Source organism: Thamnophis sirtalis, unplaced genomic scaffold (genome assembly GCF_051295495.1).
Source record: "Thamnophis sirtalis isolate CommonGarterSnake01/CBP01778 unplaced genomic scaffold, rThaSir2_p1.2 scaffold_8, whole genome shotgun sequence".
Classification (NCBI taxonomy): domain Eukaryota; kingdom Metazoa; phylum Chordata; class Lepidosauria; order Squamata; family Natricidae; genus Thamnophis; species Thamnophis sirtalis.
In genome coordinates, this window is record NW_028261388.1 from 57,626,104 (window position 1) to 57,645,355 (window position 19,252).

At 47.8% G+C, this 19,252-nt stretch overlaps 1 protein-coding gene across 3 annotated transcripts in view; it reads left to right on the forward strand.

The window, feature by feature from the left end:
* The window catches only part of EFHC2 (EF-hand domain containing 2), a 99,274-nt gene that overhangs the window by 59,243 nt on the left and 20,779 nt on the right, over positions 1 to 19,252 (forward strand). For all 3 annotated transcript variants that reach the window (XR_015697534.1, XR_015697533.1, XM_014054286.2), the window contains exons 12-13: positions 16 to 213; positions 3,559 to 3,651. Coding sequence is in view for 1 of the 3 variants with exons in the window: in XM_014054286.2 (XP_013909761.2) it covers positions 16 to 213; positions 3,559 to 3,651 (291 nt within the window). In the remaining 2 variants the exon portion in view is untranslated. The remainder of the gene's footprint in view (positions 1 to 15; positions 214 to 3,558; positions 3,652 to 19,252) is intronic.

Here is a 19,252-nt window from a genome sequence, read left to right on the forward strand (position 1 = left end):
ACTTTTCTTTTTTAGAAATGTGTTATTGAATATCTCAGATGGAAAATTATCAGAACATGAAATTATGACTATTGGACGATATTACAGCGTAAGAGAGGAGAATGAAATGGATGCCACTTATCTTCTGGCAGTGTCCCAGGAAAATCTCAAGAAAAATAATTTTGAAAATTTTGGCCAGTTGTTGGCAGCCTTGGCATACAGTGATCGGGAAAAGTAAGACCTTCTTCTAATATCAAATCTGCATTTTTTAATTCTTATTAACCACAATCTAATAAAATAGGAGCTGTCTTTCCCCTCATTTCAAGTCAATGTATGTGGTGGAAAGTTTAAGCCTTCTACTCTGTATCTCAGAGGATTGACACTGGAAATAGCTTTTCTCCATGTCAGCCTTCCTGTCATGGGAGAAGAAATTACTCTCACTCCTGCCTTCCTTCCCATTTAAATCGGGTATCATGCATTACAAAGAACTAATAGGGAAACTCTCAGAAGGACAATTACAATGGGATAATTAACCTTCCTTCATAATTGTACATCATTCAGCCTAAGTAATTAAAGAAAACAATTGTCAATGGCTGCCCTTGACATATATATGCATAATATAAGACCTCCATGAACTGTAAGCGATTTGGATTTATTAATACTCTGATTTAGATAACTGAAGGGTTTTTTAAAATTTTATATTGAACCAAAGCAAAAGTTGAGATTTGATTCAAGGTATCTTTAATATGCTAAAAAGGCATGGAATAGTAGTTACAACTTTCTTAACCTTTCTAGTATGCTTCAAAATTTTTGTTTTTCTAAATACCCTATAGCAGTGATGGCGAACCTTTTTTGGCTCGCTTGCCAAATGCAGGGTGTGTGTGTCATTTGCGGGCATGCCACACCCATAATGGTATACATGTGACCCAGCGCACATGCACTCACGCCCAACCCCCTGCTTTTGGCACACTTTTTTCACCCTCCCCAAGCTCCAGAGGCTTTCTAGGAGCTTCCCTGAAGCCTCTAGAGTGCGAAAAACGGACCTTATGCGCAAACCGGAAGTTTAGGAACAGACTTCCGGTTTGCTTGTAGGCCCGTTTTTTACCCTCTGGCACCTTCAGGAGGCTTCCCTGAAGACTCCGGAGGGCAGCAAATGGCCTTACGGCCAAAACAGAAGTCACTTCCATTTACCCATAAGGCTATTTTTCGTCCTCCAGAGCCTTCAGGGAAGCCTCCTGAAGGCTCCGGAGGGCGAAAAACAGTCTCAAAAGAAGGCCAAAGTCAGCTGGCCAGCGCGCACATGCATGCTGGAGCTGACAGGGCACAGCCTTGCTTGCCCTAACAAATGACTCCACGTGCCACCTGTGGCACATGTGCCATAGATTCGCCATCACGGTCCTATAGCATGAATAGGGTCTGGATCTTAATACTGTTAACAAATAATATACCAACATAGTTCAATCAATATAAAACTATAGATTTGAAAGAGAAGATAAATATAAATTTGTTGGTGCAGTTACATGGGTGTTAATGTCTTAGAGCAGCAGCCCCCAACCTTTTAAGCACACAGGACCAGTTCTGTGGAGAGAGGACTTTTTGTGGACCAGAGAGGGCATGATTTCACCTGCTGCCTACATCCCGTGGATGGGGCTTCATTTGTTTGCCTGGACCAGTTTCTGTCATGCTGCCGACTGGGGCTGGTCCATGACCGGGGGTTGAAGAACCTTGTCTTACAGGCAAAATTCTTTAGCAAGGGGGAAGGATGAGGAAGATGACTGCTCAGCTATGAACTGAAGGTACCCCCCCCCCCACAAATACATCACAAAAGTGATGAAGTATTGGAATTGGAATTGGAATTGATTTTATTTGTAGGCCGCCCTTTTCCCTGAGGGGACTCAGGGCGGCTCACAGAAACCAGGGAGAGGGGAATACAATACAATACAATACTACGACAACAACACATAATAAAATAATACGCAACATGCATACAACATTCGGGCGGGGTAGTGGTCCTTATCCCCAGGCCTGACGGGCGAGCCAGTTCTTCAAGGCTGTGCGGAAGGCCTGGACGGTGGAGAGGGTACGAATCTCTACGGGGAGCTCGTTCCAAAGGGTCGGGGCCGCTACTGAGAAGGCCCTCCTCCTTGTGGTTGCCAGCCGACATTGGCTGGCCGATGGGATGCGGAGGAGGCCTAACCTATGAGATCTTATAGGCCGTAGGGAGGTAATTGGCAGAAGGCGGTCTCTCAAGTATCCAGATCCACTGCCATGTAGGGCTTTATGGGTGGTCAATAGCACCTTGAAGCGCATCCGGAGATCAACAGGTAGCCAGCGCAGCTCGCGGAGGATAGGTGTAATGCGGGTGAATCGGGGTGCACCCGCAATCACTCGCGCGGCTGTGTTCTGTACTAGCTGAAGTCGCCGGATGCTCTTCAAGGGCAGCCCCATGTAGAGCACATTGCAGTATTCCAGCCTAGAAATCACGAGGGCCCGAGTGACTGTTGTGAGGGCCTCCCGGTTCAGGTAGGGTCGCAACTGGCGCACCAGGCATACCTGGGCGAATGCCCCCCTGGTCACAGCCGCTATATGATGGTCGAATGACAGCTGTGAATCCAGGAGGACTCCCAGGTTGCGAACCCTCTCTGAGGGGTGTAAAATTTGACCCCCCAGCCTGAGTGTTGGATTAATGGCCGAATTTTTGGGAGGAAAACACAACAGCCACTCGGTCTTTTCTGGGTTGAGCACAAGCTTGTTAATCCTCATCCAGTCCATGACGGCTTCGAGCCCCCGGCCCATTACGTCAACCGCTTCATTGATTTGGCACGGGGCGGACAGATACAATTGAGTATCGTCCGCATATTGATGGTATCTAATCCCGTGCCTACGGATGATCTCTCCCAGTGGTTTCATGTAAATGTTAAATAGTAGGGGGGATAAGACCGAACCCTGCGGCACCCCATATTTCAGGGGCCTTGGGGACGATCTCTGCCCTCCCACTAACACCGACTGCGACCTGTCCGAGAGGTAGGAGGAGAACCACCGTAACACGGTGCCTCCCACTCCCACCTCCCGCAGTCTTCGCAGAAGGATACCATGGTCGATGGTATCGAAAGCCGCTGAGAGGTCAAGGAGGACCAGGATGGAGGGATGTCCTTCATCTCTGGCTCTCCAGAGATCATCCATCAATGCGACCAAGGCGGTTTCAGTGCTGTAACCGGGTCTGAAGCCTGACTGGAAGGGGTCTAGATAGTCTTCAGGCATGTTCATTAATGCCTGAATTGTGGATGGCACGATGGGAGAAGCTTTGGCAGGAGGTTGCTGGTGGGGGAGCCAAGTGACTGCTTGGTGAAAAGAGTGCAAATGTTCAGAAACATCTATTTTCTCTAGGGCTCAAAATCTTCTTTAAAGACAGGACCAAAAGAAATAGCTGGCACATTTGAACCAGTTTTCCTTTTCATTTTCCATCTTTTTAACATTCCTTTCTAGCACAATTCTAAACATTCTTTTAAATCATCCATCATGATTGTTTTTAATTCCAATTTTAAAATAAATAGAAAGTTATTACTTTTGTTTGCGCAGATGCGGACTGCTGGCCAGTGACAAGTGCAGGACTGTTTGCAAATCCTTCAGGCTACCATTAGCAGATGATCTTCTACGTGCTTTACTGGCTGCGTAAGTTCCAATGTAATAATTAGTATGAATAAGAGTTAAAGAATGTTTTTTCTTCTTCTGAGAATCACATTCCTTTTCTGATAATGTACCAGTGGCTATTTCAAGACCATCTCTTTTCTTTCTACTTGTCCATCAACCACTTCTTCTTCTCTCTGTTGCTATTGGGATCAGGACAAAGGGCTAAACTATTTGATTGGAGAAGATTTTTTAAAACACAAAAAAGGGCCAAGAACCACTTAACTTTTCAGTGATCTTAATATAAATGCCTCAGGCAACATGTCTGAGATGTGATGCTGAAGTAATTCCATTGTAAACTAGTAATCATTATTTGGAAGTAATTTCAATGAGAGATGGACTTTGAAAAGAGTAATGACTGACTATTTTAGCAAGCCAGAGGTTTCCTAGGGTACTTGTTCCTGTCCTCCAGTTATGAGAATCCTACCTTGTCTTAATCTATTCAGCAGGATACTTCTAAGCCTTCTTGTCAAAGAGGAGTCATCAGCACCACTCTAAGAAAAAAAAGTCTTAAAATTGTAAACATAGCAGGAATGGAAATATCTGTTTACCTCGAAGAGATTTTAGCAAAGAACTTCATTTTCTTGCTAAAATATATATCCAAATGTTCACCTTTTAAACAAAAATAGATGATTATGTGGAAAAGGGGAGAAAAAGAAATAATAAGGGAAAGCAACAGTCTACACTTAGTTATATATTAATTGTTTGAGAAGGGTTTCCAAACATACACATAAAAGCTGGTCCCATGATATTCAGAAACTTATATTTACCTTTTATAGAAACTAGCAAGGCAGTCAATATTTAAGACAAAATGGTGGTGCTACCATTTATATCTCCTTCAGTCCCAGATTTGTGGGAGTCTTGTATATTTGCAGGATTCAGTTCAGTCTTTTAAATCAGAGATTGATGGGGAAGATGAAGAATCTGCTATTTGTCTAGAAAAGATTTCAAGTGATGCAAATTTCTTTCCAAATCTGAGAGATAGTCACAGCCAGTTTATGAAATAGTAGCAAAATATACAAAACCCTTTTTTCCTTAAGTGGGAATGGAATTACTGTTCATGTCATTCCTTTAATTAAAATCCCTTTTAATACTGAGAAAAATTATTAAACCTATTCAGCTTGGATGAAATGGCAATCTGCAAGCAATTCTGCCTTTTGCATTGTTTATGTTCTAATGTTGTTTCTCCCCAGGGATTTTTTTGCATATTCATGTTATTTTCATTTTGGCTACAGCCTTGTAATATCTCTGCTTAATATTTTTATTATTCAGATGAGTCATGTGTGTACGTTGCACTTCAATATGTTAGCAATGTTGAAACAAACGAGAATATTGTTTAGAAAATGTGCTGTTAACACAGCTGCTTCAGAAGAAAATACACAATGTAGAAACAGCTTGAATGAAAAAGATGCTTCATTATTGAACTTGGACTATTTAGACTTCAATTAATCAGTGCAAGTATTAAAGCTATATATCTGCACTGCCTATTATTTTGAGCATACTACTTGCAAAAGTGCAGCGGAGCATAGTCAACTCTTCAAGGCAAACCAATTTGGGTTACAATACCCAAATTGTGTATTATTCATTCAGAACACCAGAGGGCTGTGATGCATGAAATAACTGTTGGCTTGTTACTATTTAGAAACCTCCCCTCTCAACTGTGTGCACAATTATTAGGCAAATGAATATTTTGACCATATCATTTTTATGCATTGAATGTTCGGTGGATATAAGCAGATCAAGTGGTGTGTATTTGTGTAATGAAGGAGGGTGTGGCCTAAGAAGATCAAGGAGTGCATAGTTATTAGGCAGCTTCTTTTCCTCAGGCAAAATGTGCCAAAAAAGAGATTTAACTGACTCTGAAAAGCCAAAAATTCTAAAAAGTCTTCCAGAGGAATGTAGCACTCTTGAAATTGCTAAGATATTGGGGCATGATCAGAGGCCCATCCAACATTTTGTTGCAAAAAGTCAACAGGGTCGCAAAATAAATGTGTTGAGAAAAAACGATGCATATTAACCTCCAAAGATTTGAGAAGTATCAAATGTGAAGCTACCAGCACTATCACCCAGTGCTGTCATATTCCAGAATTGCAACCTACCTAGAATGCACAGAATACAAGGTGTTCAATGTTCAGAAACATGGCCAAGGTAAGGAAGGCTGAAATCCAACCACCACTGAACAAGACAAATAAGTTGAAATGGCAAGACTCAACCAAGAAATATCTGAACACAGATTTTTTAAAGGTTTTATGGACTGATGAGATGAGAGTGACTCTTGACAGACCAAATGGATAGGCCCGTGGCTGGGTCAGTAACAGAGCTCCATGTTGACTCAAGACGCCAGCAAAGTGGAGATAGAGTACTGGTATGGACTGGTATTATGAAAGATAAGCTAGTTGGACCTTTTCGGGTTGAAGTTGAACTCAAAATCAAGTCCCAAACCCAATTTGGCAGTTTTTAGAAGACACTTTCTTCAGGCAGTGGTATAGGAAAAAGTCTGCATCTTTCAAGAAGGCCATGATTTTTATGCAGGACACTGCTCAGTCGCTAATATACATCGAAGTACTCCACTGCATGGCTAGCCACTAAAGGCCTTAAAGATGAAAGAATAACGATATGCCCCTCTTCTTCACCTGACCTAAATCCTATTGAGAAATTGTGGGCCCTTCTTTAATGGGAAATTTATGGTGAAGGAAAACAGCACACCTCTCTCAACAGTGTCTGAGACACTGTGGTTACTGCTGCACAAAATTTGATCATCAACAGCTCAAGAAACTGACAGTCCATGAATGGAAGGCTTATGGCTGTTATTGAAAAGAAGGGTGGTTATATTGGTAACCATTTTTTTTTTTTGAAATGTTAAAAATTTTGAGCTGTTATAAATGAGTGAGATGGGTAAATTTTCATTTTTCATAAGAATTCTGCATACTAGTTGCCCAAATATTGTGCACACATAGATATTCTCCATAGTGTTGGAGATAGCATCCAGGAATGGGTTACCTCCGTCTGTCATCTAATTGGACTGAGTCTGAAAACTGTGACGGCATGCCTCCTCTGCTTGCTCCTCCCAGCTTTTAGACTCAGTCTAGCTAGGACCGACATGTTGTAATATTCTCCTCCATTCCTGGACACTTCTCCATCAAATAACAGAGAAAAGAAGAATAGAAATGATTCAATTTAATAGGCTGGCTCCCGTTAGAACAAGGTAAAGCAGCCTTTCATTCCAGCACAAAGGGCTTTCAGCCTGACACTGCTGAGGGCCATGTGGTGGCAATTCAGCTGCCTGGCGATAGCTGGATAGGGCAGCGCCCACAAGCAGAGCTCCAGAATGCTGACCCAGGACTACAAAGGCATTGGATCTCAAATCGGCTCAGGTAGTCCACACAATTGATCAGGGCAGCACTCATGAGCTTGTCTCCCCGGCACTGACCCTGGGGCTCGGGGTGTGGCCATATTGTGCACCAAATTTGAATGAGATGAGCAGCAGGTGGGAGGACTCGTGCAGTGTGGCGCCCCCCCCCCAAAATTGGAGCCCTTAGTCTCACTCAAGGAGGAGGATGCAGAGCCACTGCCCACATCCTGGGCATACCGCTTAATGGAGTGCAAAGTGGCGAGGCTCGTGTCGGGTGAGTTCGCCACATGGCACACTCAAAATGGTGGCCGCCACTCAGGGTGATTTGGCCCTTGAGGTTGAAACCCAGGAAATCTCCCAATGCAAAGAAGAGGCTGTGGGACCCTTGGGGTCGAAGCCTGCAAGGAAGAGAAAAGTCTCTGAGCCCCACACAAGGGAACCTACCAAGAAGGCCTCTAAAGCCACAGAGCAGGATGAGAGCCACTGTCAGAGGGCCCTGGATTGCGAAATTGCGAAGGCCCAGAGGAGAGCCAAAGATCAGGGGCCTACGGGGCAGGTCAGCCCCCACTCTTTCCCTTTACAGCCACTGGCACTGACTCACCCCTGTGCTAGCCCGTAGCCAGCTGCATGGTCACCAGACACTGCAGAGGAACAGCCTTCGCCTTCTGCCTCCAATCAGCATGGCAAGTTTCTTGGTGGTAGTTTCTTCAGCTCCCCGCCAGAGCATGGATCTCCGATAACTGCCAGGGAACAGCCAGGGAGACAAAGATTTTCATCTGCAGCAGCAACCTTCACTCTCACTGCTGCCGACCTCCACTCTCAGGAACAAGCAGAGGCTCCACTGCCTCCTAACATGAGAGCCATTATCTCAGAAGCCATCAGACGGGATAACTGCAGGATTACAACAGAGAGCAGCTTTAGTGGAGTCAGACCAACCTAGGCCCTGCGCCTGCATGGAACTGCAAGAGCCTGAGGGGTTTATGCCTCCCCTAGAGCACTACCCTCCTGCCTCCCCCAGTCAGGCTTCTTTGTCGGGGGAAGAAGCACACGGACCTGGAGCAGTCAGATGATGAGGGCCTAATTGCCAATCAACCTGCCTTTGTGGGTCTTTTCCAACCATCCTTATTTAGATCCTTGCTGTTAAAGGCAAAGAAGGCAGACAATATGGGGGCCAGTAAAACAGCTCAGGAGGCAGCACCTGGATCAGGAGACCTGGCAGATTCTCTATTCTCAGAACCAGCAGTGGAGAGAGAGGTGGTTCTGTCCCCCAGGCTCTTCCTGTAGTGCACAGGCAGTGGACCTCCCCTGGGTGAGGAACCTATCCCAACAATCAGGACAGATGTTTCTATAACATGGGCCCAGATCTATCTAAGGCCCTAGAGGTCCCCATAGTGGATGTCCTCATGGCTGTGTTGTCAACATCACCAGTCATGGCTGGTTCTCCAGGGGAAACCCTCCGGATGGAGGACAAGTGAAATAAGCAAACCTTAGTAAAAGCTACAAGGCTGTCACTTGGACTGTCAAAGCTTCTACGGCGGCCTCCTTCAATAGAGCTTCATTGCTCTGATTGAAGGACCTATAGGATAGGATCCCTCCAGGTGACACTAGGTCACATCAAGGTATCAACAAATTGAAGGCTGCAATAGAATTCTCAGCGGAGGCCATGCTGGACGTAGCGCTCTTCGCATCCAAGTCCATTGCCTTGTCTGTAGCACCAGATGTCTTCTATGGCTCCACCAGTGGCAAACGGATGTCAGACACAAGTGGAGACTGGCCTCTGCCTCCTTCACAGGGGAACAATTGCTTGGGGACTCCCTGGAACCAATCCTGGTTGAGTCCAGGGACAAGCACAAGATCATTTCGATTTCGATTTTCGATTTTATTGTATTTCTATGCCGCCCTATTCCCAGAGGGACTCAGGGCGGCTCACAAACCAAGTCGGGGGGGGGGGCGGTTTACAAACAGGGAAAAAAAAGAAAGACAACGAACAATACAACACCACAATTTTAAAAACAATCAACAGCCACACCATTCAAGCGGGGACAGGAACTCATCAGCCCCAGGCCTGTTGGAACAGCCAGGTTTTTAAGGCTTTGCGGAAAGCCTGGAGGGTGGTGAGGGTCCGAATCTCCATGGGGAGCTCGTTCCAGAGGGCCGGAGCAGCCACAGAGAAAGCCCTCCTCCGGGTGGTAGCCAATCGGCATTGGCAGGTGGATGGAATTCGGAGGAGGCCTAATCTGTGGGATCTAATCAGTCTGTTGGAGGTAATTGGCAGCAGGCGCTCTCTCAAGTACCCAGGTCCAATACCATGGAGGGCTTTATAAGTGACAACTAGCACCTTGAAGCGTATCCGAAGACCAATGGGCAGCCAGTGCAGCTTGCGGAGGATAGGTGTAACGTGGGTGTACCGGGGTGCACCCACGATCGCTCGCGCGGCTGCATTCTGGACAAGCTGAAGTCTCTGAATGCTCTTCAAGGGCTGCCCCATGTAGAGCACGTTGCAGTAGTCCAGTCTTGAGGTCACAAGGGCACGAGTGACTGTTGCGGGGGCCTCCTGGTTCAGGTAGGGACGCAATTGGTGCACCAGGCGAACCTGGGCAATGCCCCCCTGGTCACAGCCGACAAATGGTGTTCAAAGGTCAGCTGTGGATCCAGGAGGACTCCCAAATTGCGAACCCTGTCTGAGGGGCGTACTGTTTGACCCCCCAGCCTGAGAGATGGAGGCATGACCCCCGTCCCTGGCTCTCCAGAGATCATTAGTCAGTGCGACCAAAGCAGTTTCCGTGCTGTAGCCAGGCCTGAATCCCGACTGAAAGGTATCTAGATAATCGGTTTCATCCAAGGACCGCCGGAGCTGAGAGGCCATCACTTTCTCAACAACCTTCCCCACAAAGGGGAGGTTGGAGACTGGACGATAGTTATTTAAGACGGCTGGATCCAAAGATGGCTTCTTCAGATGGGGTCTCACCACCGCTGCCTTTAAAGCGGGGGGAAAGAACCCCTCCCAAAGCGAGGCGATAACTACCGCCTGGATCCAGCCCCATGTCACCTCCCTGCTGTTAGCAATCAGCCAGGAGGGGCATGGGTCCAGCACACATGTGAAGGCACTCACAGCTCCCATGGCCTTGTCCACTTCCTCAGGGGTAACAAGTTGAAAATCAATCCAGAGATGTCGCTCCAGATTCTCCCATGGTGCCTCGGCTGGCTCTGCGCAATTGGAGTCCAGGTCCGCCCAAAGCCGAGCAACTTTATCCGCGAGGAATTGGACGTATTCCTCAGCTCTACCTCGCAAAGGATCACTTGTATCCCTCCTATTCAGGAGGGAACAGGTTATCCTAAACAAGGCGGTTGGACGCGACTCAGTGGAAGCTATCAGAGTGGCAATATGAGTTCTTTTTGACATCCTAATTGCCCGAAGGTAAACTCTGATGCAGGATTTTAATAGTGCTCGGTCTGACTCGGACTTACTGGATCTCCAGCGGTGCTCTAGGCATCTCTTTTGGCGCTTCATCTCCCGGAGTTCCTCGGTAAACCAAGGAGCCCTCCTGGATCCACTGCCTCGGATCGGCCGTAAAGGTGCAATCCGGTTGAGAGCCTCTGACGCTGCTGAGTTCCAAGCAGCAACCAGGGTCTCCGCCGGACTGTGGGCGAGGGTATCAGGAACAACGCCAAGCGCCGTCTGAAAGCCCAAAGGGTCCATAAGGCGCCTGGGGTGGAACCACCTAATCGGTTCCTCCTCCCTACAGTGGGGGTTTGGCCTCCGAAAGTCAAACCTCAATAGGTAGTGATCCGACCATGACAGGGGTAAGATCATACTACCCCTCAAACCAACATCACAACTCCACTGCTCCGAGAGTAATACGAGTTTGAGCGTGTGACCCGCCGAGTGGGCCAGCCCCCGGATTACTTGGGCCAAGCCCATGGCTGTCATGGAAGCCATGAACTCCTGCGCTCCATCAGAGTGCTCGCCGAGCGAAGGCAAATTGAAGTCCCCCAGCACCATAAGCCTGGGGAACTCAATTGCCAGCTCGGCTACTGACTTGAGGAGCGAGGGGAGGGCTGTTGCAATGCTGTTGGGAGGCAGGTACATTATCAGCAAGCCCACTTGACCCTTGAGGTCCAACTTCACCAGCAAGGACTCACACCCGACAAGCTCTGGAGCAGGGATCCTACGAGGAGCTAGAGACTCTCGGATAACAATAGCCACCCCCCACCCCTTCCCTGGGGTCGCAGCTGATGCAGCACTTGAAAACCGTCATGCCGTCCCTTTCCCGGAGAGCAGAGACGCACCCACCTCATCGCCACTTACCCTTTCGAGGGTCAAACAGTAGATTTAGCCTTCCTGGGCCACAGAGGCAATTCCAGCCCAGACAGGGACAACAGCAGGACAAGACAGGTAGGAGTGGACAGCGTTTTCCCTCAAAGAAGTCCTCCAAGAGTGGGGGAGGTCGCTACTTTCAGTGTCAGAAGTGACTGCCTAACAAACTTTCCCATTGGGGGTCGCCTGACCTTTGCCAACCAATGGGAGGAGGTTGCCACGGACGCCTGGGTCAGGGAGACAATAAACTTCAACCTCTCCCTAGAGCTCCTCTCCATCCCCCTCCTGAGGTTTTTCATCAGGTGTCCAGTATCACAGGACTGGGCGAAGCTGTTCCTCATGGAATCGGCAATATAACACCTACTGGATATTCAGGCAATCCAGACAGTTCCAGAGGAGCAGCAGGGTCACAGTTTTTACTCCTTCCTGCTCATCGTTCCAAAGGCTTCAGGGGGTTGGAGGGCAATTCTAGAACTCTGAACCATCACATTGCCTACTGATGGTTCAAGATGCACTTGCTCCAGACCATTTTGGAGAGCATCAGAATGGGCGACTTCCTCGCATCCGTGGACCTCACAGAGGCATATCTACATGTGCCCACCCTTCCTGCCCACAGACAGTTTCTCCATTTCTACCATGCGGGGAAACACTACCAATACAGGGCATTGCCCTTAGGGCTGTCGTCTGCTGCCAGAGTGTTCACCAAGCTGCTAACAGCATTGGCGGGGCAACTTCACGATATTCTAATTCAATCCAGATCGGAAACTCAGGCGAAGAAAGACCTGCAACTCATGCTTTGGGTTCTCCGGAACCATGGTTTCTCCATAAACCTGGCCAAGAGTCACCTGATCCTGATGAACCAACTGCTCTATCTGGGGGCAGTCATAGACACCACGGAGTGCATGGTCCACATCTCCCAGGACTGCCATATCCTGTAAGGAGAGAAGGTGCAGTTACACTGCTCCAGCTCTCCCAACTCCTGGGGAAGATGGTGTCCTGCTTTTCCATCATCCTGTAGCCTGGGCTGCACAGCAGGTGTTTTCAATGGTTCCTCCTACCATATCAAAGGACCGGCAAGAGCTGCTTGTCGGACATGGTACAGGTCTTACCAGAGGTAATCCGATCCCTGAGGTGGTGGACATCCCGGGCCATCACCAGGGGTTGCCAGTTCAGAGAACTGGACTGCCTGATATTAATAACAGACACCAGCCTCTTCAGCTGGGGGGCACACCTGCAATTACTGATGGCCCAGGGACAGTGGTCTCAGGTGGACCTGAGCCACAACATAAATTGGCTTGAACTCCTGGCAATCCACCTGGCTCTTATACCATTCAAGGACAGGGTGGCGAACAAGCACATTCTGGTCCTGACAGACAACACGGCCGCAAAGGCCCACATCAACCACCAGGGGGTACCCATTCCAGGTCCCTCATGCAGGAGATTGAACAGCTGGGCCTCTGGGCAGAGAGACACCTTCCGCCTATAAGGGTAGAGTATATTTCGGGGGTGGCAAATGTGCAGACGGACTGGTTCAGTCAAGCTTCAGTTGACCACATGGAATGGTGCCTGCACCCAAACCTGTTCCAGGAATTGACAGAATGGTTCAGCCTTCCAGCAGTCGATGTATTTGCCACCTCAGATAACAGCCAGCTGCCCAGATACTACGCCAGATATTCGACACCAGGGGCAAAGGGAGCAGATGTGCTTTGCAGTCCGTTACTTGCAAGACTACTGTATGCCTCCTCTTCCACTCATTCTGAGGGTCATCAGGAAGATGCTGGAGGAGGAAGCAGAGCTCTTACTCCTGGTGCCCCACTGGCCAAGAACACCATGGTTCGCAGACCTGGTGAACCTATTGGTGACTTGACCCTGAAGGATCCCTCTGACTAGGATCTCCTTCAACCAGGGGTTTCTAGTACATCCAGACCTTCAGTGGCTCCAGTTGACCACCTGGCGCTTGAGCGGAGGGTCCTGAGTGGGGACAATCTTCTTTCCAGGGTCATCAAGATGATCCTGGCTTCTAGACGGTCTTCACCCAACCAAATATACGATGCTACCTGGAGGGTATTTTGCAGTTGGTGCTCTTAAGAAGGGTCTCATCCTTACAGAGATTTCCATACCTCGAGTCCTGGATTTCCTCCAGGAAGGACTGAATAGAAGGTTATCCCCCAGTACCCTCAGGAGGCAGGTATCAGCCCTGTCTTCAATTTTGGCGTGTGGGTCCTTGGATTCACTAGCCCAACTTCCCTTGGTCTGACGATTCTTAAGGCGAACAATAACCTGAACCCCCGGTTGTGCATCGATACCCCACTTGGGACTTATCCAAAGTATTGAACTCCCTCACCGGGGGGCCTTTGAGTACTACCTGCCTTCGCTACCTTATCTTTAAGGTGGCTTTCCTAGTGGCCATCAGATTGACCAGGTGAGTATCGGAACTGGCAGCCTTGTTGGTTAGACAAGAACTCTGTATGTTCCACTCTGACAGAGTGGTGTTGTGACTGGACCCATACTTTTGCATATATACAGAGAACCCTCTGCATGTCCAGAATATGCCACTTTTGTTCCAGACGATGGACCTGTTCAGGGCAAAAGTTTGGCAGCACCAGCTCCTGGACCCTGTGGAACCAGGTGTTTATCTTCTGTATGAAGTATGGGTCCAGTCACAACACCACTCTGTCAGAGCGGAACATACAGAGGTCTTGTCTAACCAACAAGGCTGCCAGTTCTGATACTATATGTGTGTGTGTGTGTGTGTGTGTGTGTGTACTATATACATATATATGTACTATATACATATACATAGGAGCCGAGGTGGCGCAGTGGTTAAATGCAGCACTGCAGGCTACTGCTAGATCAGCAGTTCAGCGGTTCAAATCTCACCGGCTCAGGGTTGACTCAGCCTTCCATCCTTCCGAGGTGGGTAAAATGAGGACCCAGATTGTTGGGGGCAATATTCTGACTCTCTGTAAACCGCTTAGAGAGGGCTGAAAGCCCTATGAAGCGGTATATAAGTCTACTGCTATTGCTATTGCTATATACATATACATCATATACATATACATATACATCATATACATATACATATACATCATATACCTATACCTATACCTATACCTATACCTATACCTATACCTATACCTATACCTATACCTATACCTATACCTATACCTATACCTATACCTATACATATACATATACATATACATATACATATACATATACATATACATATATATATATATATATATATATATATATATATATATATATAACCAACAAGGCGTGGTAATGTGTTTTGGAGCTGGCAAGGCCTGTAACTCATAGGTTTTAGCTATACAAGCCCTAATCCAATGCTCCAAGGAAGATAGGGTCACCCTGTTGCCCAGCGTGGAGCACGTCCTTCTATTTTGCTCCTTGTATAACACAGACAGATCTAAGTTACTGTCTCTTCTTGAAATCATCCCTTCTAGACTTAATGGCTATAATTTATTTGTATATTGCCTTGGAGTTGGCTCCCCATACATCACTTCTCAGGTTTCCAAATTTTTCTTAAGAGCTGTAACCTTTAGAAGAGAACACTGTACCTTCCCTTAGTTAAGCTTTTGGTGACTGATTGCTATGATGCTATGATCAATTCTCTTATGTCTCTTTTGTAATACTCGTGTTTTGGTCTGTGATCGTAAATAAAGTATATATATTGCTATTTCCACCACTATGGAGAATGGGTGTTGGTCTTACCTGAACGCCCATTTTCTGGGAAATGGAGATAGCATCCAGCCCCACCCTGATCAGTGTCCAGTCCTGGGTCCAAGAGGACACACTTCTTCCTCACCACAGGTCAGTCTGCCATGACATCTTCGTCAAAAAACTGGGATGAACAAGCAGAGGAGGCATGTTGTTACAGTTTGCAGACGCAGTCCAATTAGATGACAGACAGAGTTAATCCATTCTTGGATGCTATCTCCACCTCCCAGAGAATGGGCATATCAGGTAAGATCAAAGCCCATTCTCAAAACCAAAATTTCACTTTTACCTTCTTAAATATTCAGGTTTGAGGTTTATTAACAGTTTGGATTCACCGAGAGTGCTGTAGTTGTTCAATAATAAAATTAATCCTCCAAAATACAATTTTCCTAATTATTGTGCACACAGTGTAGAACCGTGGATGACAGAACACTAAGTTTAGCCCAAGAGAATGCTTTCTTATGCAAGATGGAGAAAATATTAGTAAAATAGCTGAAGTAGTCTTTTAATTAGTATAATAGAGTAGTTAAAGGATTACCAAAGTGGCTAAGTGTTAGAATTGTGAGGAGTCCTACTATATGAAAAACCATGTTGGGAAATTGCAGCTTTATTTCTAAAGTAGCTCTCAAATCACAGCATCATCAGGAATTATGTTAGAAGTCATAATAATTCAAATCTGAGGCCATACATTTCTTGTAGCAGAAGAAAGTTTTTTAGCTAGGACTAAACCATAAGTGAATTTGAGATTCTTCTCTAAAGATTAATTTTAGCCAGTACTTTAATTGGAAAGACTTTATAGGAGCCTCCACAGAGGAAAAGCTAGGGGATTTATGTGCAGAAGTACAGTTAGTATACATCAGGGGAGCTCTGCGCATGTGCGAGAGAACAGAATGGCGACTAAGCTTTTTCGCTCCAATACGAGCTGGCGAAAAAGCACTGGGGAATTCCAGGAACTGGCTTTGTTCCGCTCTTTCTGAGGCCTCCGGGATGAGCGACATTCAGGGGGTCTGTGTGGACCAAAACCTGAGGGGAACCGGCGTCCTTGACCAGCCTTGGACATCAAAAACTCCAGCACGTCCCGGCGTCTTTAGCGGTGAGAATGGCGGCCCCTTAAGGAAAACAGAGACGTTTGAAAACATTTTGCGGTGGTTTGAGCATCTGCGGGGTTTTTCAATCCTCCCCTTCCAGCTGTTACAGCCTTGGTGAGCCTCTTAAGGTGGTACCTCTTAAGGTGGTATGGACTGTGCTGGCCAATTACTGCCAGCCTTGCCAGCCTTTAGAAAGGAGGAGATCAAACAGGACTCCTACCCAGAGCAGGCGAATCGGGCGGCTGGCTGAGCCTACCGTGGCCGTAGCCTTCTCTGGATTTCCACCCCCCCTCATATTTGGCTCAGTTCTTCCAACGATGCTGCCTCCTTAAACAACGCTGCTCCTTCCACCAACGCTGCTTTTGCTATCAATGCTGCCCCCTACATCAACGTGGCTTTTTCCATCGTGGCTCTTTCCATCATTATAGCCCCCCCCCCACAACGCTATTCCCTCTACCAACACTGCCTTCTCCATCAACACTTCCACCAATGCTGTCCCCTCTATCAATATTGGTCCCTTATCATCTTGGGCTTTAACCATTTGACTGCCCTCAAGCGTATTTCTAGGACTTTTGGATTGGTTATCTTGGCTCCAACTGCTGCCAGTATTACCATCTTTCACGGCTTGTGGACTACCAGCATTGACAGCTTTATTACCTCCTATTGCGACCCCTGGACTACCAACGGGGAGAGTGCCTGTTTATTCCATCTAAGCCTCTTTACTATGACGCTGTGGACTGTGGTCACTTGGAGGTATTTGCGGTATTCCACCTTTATTACCTATGTTAGCTGGCTCCCCCAGTTCATTTTTATGGACCTGGCCTGTTGGACTCCTAGTTTTATATCTTCGTTCCCGGACTATGACCACTATTACGACCATCACCAACCATTACCATCTCAGGAACTTTATTTTAGCCACCTGGACTGTTGCTCCTCTTATATTAGACTACCAGAGAAAGAGGTTATTCTATCTCCCTTATACCTCGCCAGCCTTGACCGACATATTGTGCCTCGTTCCATGTACTTACGTTTCTACGTAAGGATCTACTTGCCTAGCTTTAACATCTTTTTAACATCTGCGCAATTTCTCTTGTATGTAGTGTGAATGTGTGTGACTGTGAGTGAATGATCCCACCTTTTTAACTTAATGTAATCCCTTTGTTCATATTATATTGTTGTAACTTTTTAAATTTCTTGTGGGGGTTTGAGTGAGCGAGCGCTTGGGTGTGTATGTGATGATTGGGATTGGAACCGGGTTCCCCCACACTGAGTGCTCTGCAGAAGTGTTGGGGGGATCTGGGCCATTCCCAATCTCAGGATGACTGATTCGAAGGGCCTGCCGGGGAATGCAGGGGCTATGGGGGTGGGTGGAGGGACCATGGACACAGGAGTGGGCCGGAACATTACGGTCTTAACAGGGAGGGGCAGATATGGCGGGGATTTTAGGGCTAGCCATTACCGGGGAAGGAGGGTTCACTACGTCACAGAGATCCCTCCTTCCTGCCCTATTAGTCCCACTGCAAGGCCAGATGGCGTGAGTAATCAGGACCCTGGTCTCAGGCTGCTGTCGCTAAATGCCAGGTCTGTAGTTCACAAGGCTCCCCTCGTCCGGGACTTAATTTTAGACGAGGGGGCAGACCTGGCATGTATTACTGAAACCTGGCTGGGCCCGGAGGGAGGAGTCCCCCTCACTGAGATGTGCCCAGAGGGTTTTCAGGTGCTTCATCAGTCGCGACCTCAGGGAAGGGGTGGGGGTGTGGCTATTGTTATCCAAGAGTCTCTAGCTCCTCGTAGGATCCCTGCTCCGGAGCTTGTCGGGTGTGAGTCCTTGCTGGTGAAGTTGGACATCGCGGGTCAAGTGGGCTTGTTGTTAACGTACCTGCCTCCCAACAGCGTTGCAACAGCCCTCCCCTCGCTCCTCGAGCCAGTAGCCGAGCTGGCAATTGAATTCCCCAGGCTTATGGTTCTGGGGGACTTCAATTTGCCTTCGCTCGGCGAGCACTCTGATGGAGCGCAGGAGTTCATGGCTTCCATGACAGCCATGGGCTTGGCCCAAGTAATCCGGAGCCCGACTCACTCAGCAGGTCACACACTCGACCTCGTATTCCTTTCGGAGCAGTGGAGTTGTGATCTTGGTTTGAGGGGTAGTGAGATCTTCCCCCTGTCATGGTCGGACCACTACCTACTGAGGCTTGACTTTCGGAGGCCAAACCCCCACTGTAGGGAGGAGGAACCGATTAGGTGGTTCCACCCCAGGCGCCTTATGGACCCTTTGGGCTTTCAGACGGCGCTTGGTGTTGTTCCTGATACCCTCGCCCGCAGTCTGGCGGAGACCCTGGTTGCTGCTTGGAATTCAGCAGCATCAGAGGCTCTCAACCGGATTGCGCCTTTACGGCCGATCCGAGGCAGTGGATCCAGGAGGGCTCCTTGGTTTACCGAGGAACTCCGGGAGATGAAGCGCCAAAAGAGACGCCTAGAGCACCGCTGGAGATCCAGTAAGTCCGAGTCAGTCCGGGCACTATTAAAATCTTGCATCAGAGTTTACCTTCGGGCAATTAGGATGTCAAAAAGAACACATATTGCCACTCTGATAGCTTCCGCTGAGTCGCACCCAGCCACCTTGTTTAGGATAACCCGTTACCTCCTGAATAGGAGGGATACAAGTGATCCTTTGCGAGGTAGAGCTGAGGAATACGTCCAATTCCTCGTGGGTAAAGTTGCTCGGCTTCGGGCGGACCTGGACTCCAATTGCGCAGACCCAGCCAAGGCACCAGGGGAGAATCTGGAGCGACATCTCTGGATTGATTTTCAACTTGTTACCCCTGAGGAAGTGGACAAGGCCATGGGAGCTGTGAGTGCCTCCACATGTGTGCTGGACCCGTGCCCCTCCTGGCTGATTGCTAACAGCAGGGAGGTGACACGGGGCTGGATCCAGGCGGTTGTTATCGCCTCCCTTCGGGAGGGGTTCTTTCCCCCCGCTTTAAAGGCGGCTGTGGTGAGACCTCTCCTGAAGAAGCCATCTTTGGATCCAGCCGTTTTAAATAACTATCCTCCAGTCTCCAACCTCCCCTTTGTGGGGAAGGT